The following is a 7,559-nucleotide window of genomic DNA, read 5'->3' as shown; positions in this document are numbered from 1 at the left end:
TTACTTAATAACATATTATTGTCCCAAGAAATATCTAAGAAAGCAATAAAATATTTACACAGTCCTATTTAACATCTGAAATGCTGGGCATTATTTTTACATTCTCATAAATAAATGCTAATCCCAATATTTAAAATCAGAAATCAGAAGTGATTATTTACTTGGATTACCTTGAGCATACATTTTAAAACAGAAACTGTTTCATTCAGAGTTAAAAAAAAAAAACAAAACCTTCTGTGAACGAATTCGGACCCTCGGGAAGCCGCGGGCTTGGTGAACGCTTTTGACCGCACATTTTATGGCCGGTGCGCAGCAAACTTCGTCGTTTCACTCAACTTGCCAACAGCTAAATCAGTGACACGGGCATTCAGCGTGTTTGACAAATAGGTGGAGATACGCGGGACATATTCACACGTACCAATAAACGATGACAGGAAGTTCAGGGTGCCGTAAAAATAAATTCTTGAGTTGAGCCCAGGTTTCACATAACGCCAGTTTCATAAGGCACTTACGCCGCCAAAGGAGCAGTGCCCCTGAAAATAGCACACGGGGGACACATCATTTAAATAAATGTGTTTCTTTGCCCGAACAGAAGTTCAGATCTGCTCAATTATCATTAATTTTGTTCTTTTATTTCCTTTGCGGGAGCGAATGGAGAAGTCGTGCTCTTTGAGGTTTTGCGAGCTGCCCTCGGCAGGCGGAGGTGACCGGCGATTCTTCGCCCGGTGGCGTTCGGGTTAGGGGGGCGGGGGAGAGTGCGAGTGTGTGTACATTTGTGAAGATGTGCCGTCCCTTCTGGAAAAAGTGGAAACTTAGGTGGAAAACTCAGCGCAAATGTGGGCGGGCCCTAGAAAGCATGCTATCCGCCCAGAACCCTCAGAACAGGTGTCCCAGGAACGAGGCCAGATCTGTGCAACAGACGACAGAAGATTCTACAAACCCCAGTTACCGAGTTCGTTTTTGATTACATCCCTAAAAAGCAAAGCCCTGGTCTCCACCCGCGCGCTTACGCGCGTGGATAGATGCAGAGACCCGGCGGCCCTGGCCCTCTGCGGAGTTTGCTGGGCTGTGCGAGAGCCGGAAGGTGTGCGTGGAGAGGGCCTGATGCCCCAGGTTTAGGGTAGAGTCCTGGGGGAGCGCGCTGGGCGGGGGTGGCCCGGAAAGGCGGAGAGGGGCGCGCGAACCAGAGGGCGCACAGGGCCGGCGGTCGCGCCGCGCCCGCTGTGATTAGCTCCGGCGGCGCGCCCCGGAGGCGGACTCTCTCTTAACCCTCGCTGTCTCCCCCTCCCTCTTCCTTTTTAAAGGACGCCGTGGAGGCAGAGCTGTCAGCAACCCGGAGGCCGTTTGTACTTGGCCGCGGCCAGGCGGACTCCAGTTCCCGTGACAGACAGGGGCGGGGGCAGGGGGGCCGCCTGTCCCGGGGCTCCGCACGAGGGCATCTCCCATTCTCCTGCCTTCGGGCTCCGCTCTGGACCCGGCAGCGGACGCAAGTCGGGGTGCTGCACGCCCCGGGAGTTGCCAGACCCGGGCGCGATGGCTCCCGTGAGGAGTGGGGCGGGAGGTGGCCGAGGGCTGGGCGCGCCCCTCGCGCCGGGAGCGTTATGAGCCGGGCAAAGGGCCGCTGCAGCAGCTCCAGCCTCAGCCTCGGCCGGCGCCTTCCGCCGGCCCTTGCCCGCCCGCCCCCGCGCACCATGCCGACCCCCGCCCTGTGGAGTCCGCCGCGCAGCCCCTTCTTCCTCTCTGGCCCCCGCTAAGCCTCGCGGGAGTGGTCTTGGCCGCCGGGGCAGCCGCCCAGGCCGCGCCCCGGGGGGAGGCGGAACCGCGGGGCGCCCGGAGTCCCGGCTCAGCCCTTCGCTCTCCAGCCGCGTGCCCCTCCCGGCCGCTCAGCGCGTCCGCGGCGATGGGGGCGCTGCTGGCGCTCTGCCTTCTCTTGGGCTGGCTGCGCGGGGGTCCGGCGGACGCCCAGCAGTCCGGAGAGTACTGCCACGGCTGGGTGGACGTGCAGGGCAACTACCACGAGGGCTTCCAGTGCCCGGAGGACTTCGACACGCTGGACGCCACCATCTGCTGCGGCTCCTGCGCGCTGCGCTACTGCTGCGCCGCGGCCGACGCCAGGCTGGAGCAGGGCGGCTGCACCAATGACCGCGGCGAGCTGGAGCACCCCGGCATCACGGCGCGTGAGTGCGGGCCCACGGGGGGCAGACCCCGCCCGGCCGCCCGGGCTGCCGCGTGTGCCGGCCGGTGTGCGCGCGGACAGGCGCGCCAGGCTTTCCCGGGTCTGCGGAAAGGGGAGGCTGGAGGTGGGAGGATCAAGGGAGGAGTGGGTGGTCGCGTTTCAGGTCGGGCCCTATTCCTTTGCAGTCCCGATTCCCGCCACAAGCGGTTTCCGCGGGTCTGCCCAAGAGAAAATTTTCGAGGGACAGTGAGGAGCGCGGGGCTTGCATCCGGTGACCCCGGGGAAGAGAGCGGGAGCCTCGGGCGCTCGCGACATTGCAGAGAAGGGCTGTAGGGGCAGCGCAAGGCTGGACTTGGGTTTTAAAGGACGGTGAGGGTGCCCCAGCGCGCGCCTTGGGCGCTCCGGGAGCTTTGAGAAGTGCCCGTGGCGCAGGGAACGCAACTCTTGGGGCGCGCTTATCTGTAGCCCCACGGGCGTAAGGAACTTCAGACACCTTTTTTTTTTTTTTGGTGGCCTTTTGGTAGCGTTTCTAAGACGCTGCCCTATTCTCCCGACTTCCTTTCATTTCTCTGCATCGAATTACCCTCTCCGGCCCACCCCCTATTGTCACGCTTTTCAGAAATGCCCAGGTCCTCTGGCTGGAGATTTAGAAACCGGGGTCGCAGGGGCTTCCCCGCCCCCTATTCTCACATCGGAAAACGCGGGTCAAATTTCCACTCACTTCAGAGCGGAATAAATCACGACCCCAGCAGAGAGATTTTACACCTTAAAAAAGAAAAAAAAAAAAAAAAAAAGAAAAAAGCTTTCCACCTGAAACGGAACTTCAGGGCAACCCTTTAGAGCTCCAGGCGATGGTTTTATGGCCGGGAAACCGGAGGAGCGGGCGGAGCTAAGGGCCGCGACACCCCAGAACTCCGGAGCGGAGGTCTGAGGCCGGCAAAAGACGGTCCCCGGGCAAGGCGGGGAGAGGCTGGAGAGATCATTGATGGCGCTGGAGCCCCCGTCCCCCTGAGACTGACAACCCAGAGGAAAGGGGGGCCTGCCCTTCCTTAGAACTCCATTAGACTTCCAAGGAATTTAACTTTGGAGGGCAAAATACCAATCTGCAGGACTGGGGAAGAGGTTTCTGGGGAAAAGATGTTCAATGGAAAGGAGAGAACTCTAGGCTGGCCTGGCCTGTTAGGAAAGTACAAACTCTTTCCGAGCTCTGCAGCAGATGAGGCAGTCTCCACTCTCACCAAGGCTGGGTGGGATCTGAGGGAGTCTCAGGACCCGTGGCTCTCTCGCTCACCAGCTTGTATGTAACCTTGGGCAAGTTACTTAACTTCTCTGGGCCTCTTCTCAACTCTACAATGGGCGTATGGCTCTCAGAGGAGTTAGGTTGTGAATTAAAGGGGTGCAAGAATGCTTAGCAAGGTGCTGAGTAAGTAGTTCATCACTTAAGACTTGCCTTCCACAAGGCGCTGGTAAATGGGGCAGAATGGGTGAGCTTACACCCAGGAGCCCCACAGATCTTGGGGTGGATAGTTACCTGTCGCTCACGGCCTGGGTGACTTTGGGAAAGTCAACAACTCTCCAATGTGCTTCCACACCTGGAAAATAGAGTGTATCACGCCCACCTCACCGGGTCTCCATGAATCCGACAATAAATACGAAAGAGCCAGGCACACGGTAGGGCCTGTCAATGCAGGCTTGCTTTCATCTACCTCTAAGCCAGAGGTTTGCATCCAAGTGTGGCTCTATCAGGCAGGGGACACACCTGGAGGATTGCCCTGGGGGTGCCTCTGGGGTAGGAAATTTTATGTCTGCCTTGTAGAGAGAGAAGGAAACTGGGGTTAACTCTGAGGGGTGCTCTCCCAGAAAGTCTGGGCCACTAACACCAAGAACTGCATCACGATCTACCTAAGGTTCAGCCTGACCTTCCCAGAATTTGGGTGGGAATCGGGAGGCAGAAACATGGCAGCTGGAGGAGGCATCCCAAATTGTTTCTGGAAAGAAGTATCCAAAGGTGACAATTTGTGATGCAGTAGGAGACACAGTTAATTGGGGCCCACTATGGATTTCTTTATCCTGTTCTTTCTGTAGTCTTGTAAATTCCTGGGGGTTTCATTTAAAAGGCCCGGCTCTCTTTGCTTAGATTGGAGATTCTTGGATAGGAGATGGATTTTCAGCCTTAGAGCCCTTAAGCGCCCCACCGTGATAAAACTACTAAAACCCAGATTGAAAACCAGTGTTATAGTAACCCCCCAAACTCATCCTTTCCCTCTCTCCAGTGCGTGAACGTGAGGATAGATTCTGTTCCGAGTTCCAGATGTGCAGTATGATGGCTAATTGCTAACAGAGTCTACAGTATCAGTTTGCTTCCTCCCTGCTAGGAGCAAGAATATTCCATCATCACAGTTTGCACTTCAGAGGTTACCAGTAACAAGCTCTGAGAAGCTGGGCTGACAAGGGTAGTAATGTGGACCTCCCACCTCCCACCCCTAAGCAGCCCAGAGTTTGGGAGACTCTAGTCCCAGCATCTGTGCCTGTCTGTTTTTGCCTTTTAGAGCCCGTCTACGTTCCCTTCCTGATCGTTGGCTCCATCTTCATTGCCTTCATCATTCTGGGCTCTTTAGTGGCTGTTTATTGCTGCACCTGCTTGAGACCCAAGGAGCCCTCGCAGCAGCCAATCCGATTCTCGCTCCGCAGCTATCAGACGGAGACCCTGCCCATGATCCTGACCTCCACGAACCTCAGGGCTCCTTCCAGGCAGTCCAGCACGGCCACCAGCTCCAGCTCCACAGGGGGCTCCATCCGAAGGTTCTCCTTTGCCAGGGCAGAGCCAGGCTGCCTGGTGCCCTCACCACCCCCGCCTTACACCACAGGCCACCCAATCCACCTGACCCAGCCGTCCGGTTTCCTGGTGTCACCCCAGTACTTTGCTTACCCACTCCAGCAGGAGCCACCACTGCCTGGGAAGAGCTGTCCAGACTTCAGTTCCAGTTGACAGGCCATGGCTACAGATCCACCGTGTAGTGCAATGGCAGACCCACGGACGCTGCTGCCACGGCCACCAGGATTTCTGAGGAAATTTCCCTTGAACCCAGCAATGTCATGGAGGAAAGTGCAAGGAAAATACAGCACCTTCTAATCTTGAGGTTCCTGGCTCCAGTTGCAGAATGGCTGTTAGAGAATTGCTTTCTGGCTTTGAAAACATGGTGACTATTACATTTCAATTTATGTTACTTTTATTCAAAATAGGCAGTAGTCCGACTTTAAAGTTACAAATTGGCTGAAGATGTTTTATTGGACAACTCAGCTATCCTGCTTAGAAAAGGCCTACGTGTTCTTTTTTCATTATAAGTTGTTTAGTGAGTGATAATACAAATATATATATAAATAAAGAAATATACCTGATTGTAATTATTGAAGGTTCACTTAAAAATTAATTGCTAAGTAAACTGAGGGGACAGTGAACAACCTATTTATAATTTGGGGAGCAACTTAACCGTGAATAATATTAGCATCATGAGAACAGTTACTTTTTAAATTAACAGCTAAATTTTGTTTAAAATATAAGAGCGTCTTGAGAATACAAGATTTCAATAACCACATGAGAAGTTTAACATTTTAAATATTTACTTAGATATTCATTGTAACAGAGATCTTATGTAAAAGCATTTTCCCCACCCACCCGAGGGAGTATTTATTGCAGACTTTTTGTTCAGCAACATTTAGTGTTTAAATGAAAGTTGGACAGTTGGTTCTTAAAACATTTATTTGTAAAATGACTTATGTACAAATGTAAAGGTTTGTAATTTAATGTATTTACCACATTGACGGTACTGATTAGTAGTCGCACTGTAATTTTTTATGTTAATAATAAGTGTGGAGTTCAAAGTCCAGCTTTGGCTGTAATCATCTAATAGTATGTATCTTAAGTGCCACTGGATTCCATGTCTGATGACTAAATATTTGGGCATATATCCTGCTGGATTAGAATAAATAAAATGCTTTATGTTTTCGTGAAATCTCTTTGAAAGTTTAGATCAAAGTGCTTCATTTTATCGTCTTAATGATACTCTTTGCTATTCAAGAAAAGGAAATGTCTTTGCTTAACACTTCATAAATTGAAATGAAAAAAATCCTACACTGATTCTGAATTACGTTAGAAAGCTATTTTCTGCAGTGGGACTCCTGAAAGCAGCCAAGGAAGTGAGTTTTTATGGAGATACCAGCCTGTGGGCTTCAGCCCTCGGATGTGTTATTTGCATAGATTAAAAAATTGGGACATTTCTCATAAGAATCTGATTTTTGGCTTCTCGTGGAAGGAAAAGGATGTGGCACTGAGGGTCCTGCTCTGCCAGGGGGTCAGGAGGTCCTCTTCAGAGAGGAGAGTTGCCTTTCGCCAGCCTCCTGCCCGGTCTCCCCGACCTGGCTCATCTCCTTCAGTTTTGTTGCCTCCTGTCCCCTACGGATGTCCTTTGAAAACCCAGGTTTATATGAATTCATACTATCATCATATGACATCCTCAACAGCTCTTGTCAAATACAGCTATTTAGAGGTGGAATTCTGACCTAAGGAAGGTCATCTGGCCTTGCCCTTTGCTTTCTAGTTGAGGAAACAAGTTGGAAGATACTGTGCCTTTGCCCACTCTGATGGCAGAGGAGCTCTGACTTCTAGTCTCCTGCTTTCAACTAACAGTGGCCTGACTTCCAGGTATCCCAGGTTAGCCCCAATAATTCAGGAATAAAGGGAAGGCAGGAAGGGAGAGAGGGAAGGAGGGAGGGAGGAAGGAGGGAAGGAGGGGAGGGGAGAGGAAGGGAGAGAGGGAAGGAGGGAAGGAAGGCAGGAAAGGAGGGTGGGAGGGAAGGAGGGAGGGAGGGAGGGAGGGAGAAAAGGCTGAATGTAAAAGGATAAACATTTGTGAGAAGTTCTGGAACTCACTCCTATGTTACTAGGCTGGCTTTATTTATGTTTGTTACATTCTGCTCCTTTGATATTTTAAAGTTAATCTTTACTGGGCTTTTATGACCCAAACACTATTCTAAATATTTACATGTACTAACTCATTTTATCTGTAAACAATGCGACAGGGAGGTATTATAATTCCTATTTTATAGATTTGGAAACCGAGGCATGCAGGAGTGTAGTAACTAGCCCAGGGTCCCATAGCTAGTCAGTCCTGGAGCTGTATGCATAACCATATTCAAACAGCAAGGGAACAGGTTTGCTACACTGGCAACTCACACCCCAGAGGCGCCCTGCTGTTAATGTGATGTTTTTTCCAAATGAAGCAGTTTGATCTTCTTTTGATTTGCACAGTAGTTTCATATCTGGAAAATTCAGTGTATATTAAGGCAGTGGGGAAAACACTTTTTCAGTACGATGGGATTAGGT

At 51.6% G+C, this 7,559-nt stretch overlaps 1 protein-coding gene across 1 annotated transcript; it reads left to right on the top strand.

Annotated features, from left to right (window-relative positions):
• Positions 1–1,323: 1,323 nt before the first annotated feature.
• SHISA3 (shisa family member 3) lies at positions 1,324–6,199 on the top strand. Its single transcript, XM_057547168.1, has 2 exons — positions 1,324–2,177; positions 4,726–6,199. Exons 1-2 carry the CDS (start codon positions 1,901–1,903, stop codon positions 5,163–5,165), a joined length of 717 nt encoding a protein of 238 aa, XP_057403151.1. The 5' UTR covers positions 1,324–1,900; the 3' UTR covers positions 5,166–6,199.
• The last annotated feature ends 1,360 nt before the right edge of the window (positions 6,200–7,559 follow it).

Source organism: Balaenoptera acutorostrata, chromosome 5 (genome assembly GCF_949987535.1).
Source record: "Balaenoptera acutorostrata chromosome 5, mBalAcu1.1, whole genome shotgun sequence".
NCBI classification, from domain to species: domain Eukaryota; kingdom Metazoa; phylum Chordata; class Mammalia; order Artiodactyla; family Balaenopteridae; genus Balaenoptera; species Balaenoptera acutorostrata.
The sequence above is the reverse complement of the archived record's forward strand: the minus strand, read 5'-3'. Positions and strand labels throughout refer to the sequence as shown.

Excerpts from the sequence above, each read along its gene's own strand:
- SHISA3 (XM_057547168.1), top strand. The coding sequence starts at position 1,901 with ATGGGGGCGCTGCTGGCGCTCTGCCTTCTCTTGGGCTGGCTGCGCGGG. Across the intron at positions 2,178-4,725 it reads GCACCCCGGCATCACGGCGC|AGCCCGTCTACGTTCCCTTC; the intron begins GTGAGTGCGGGC and ends TTTGCCTTTTAG.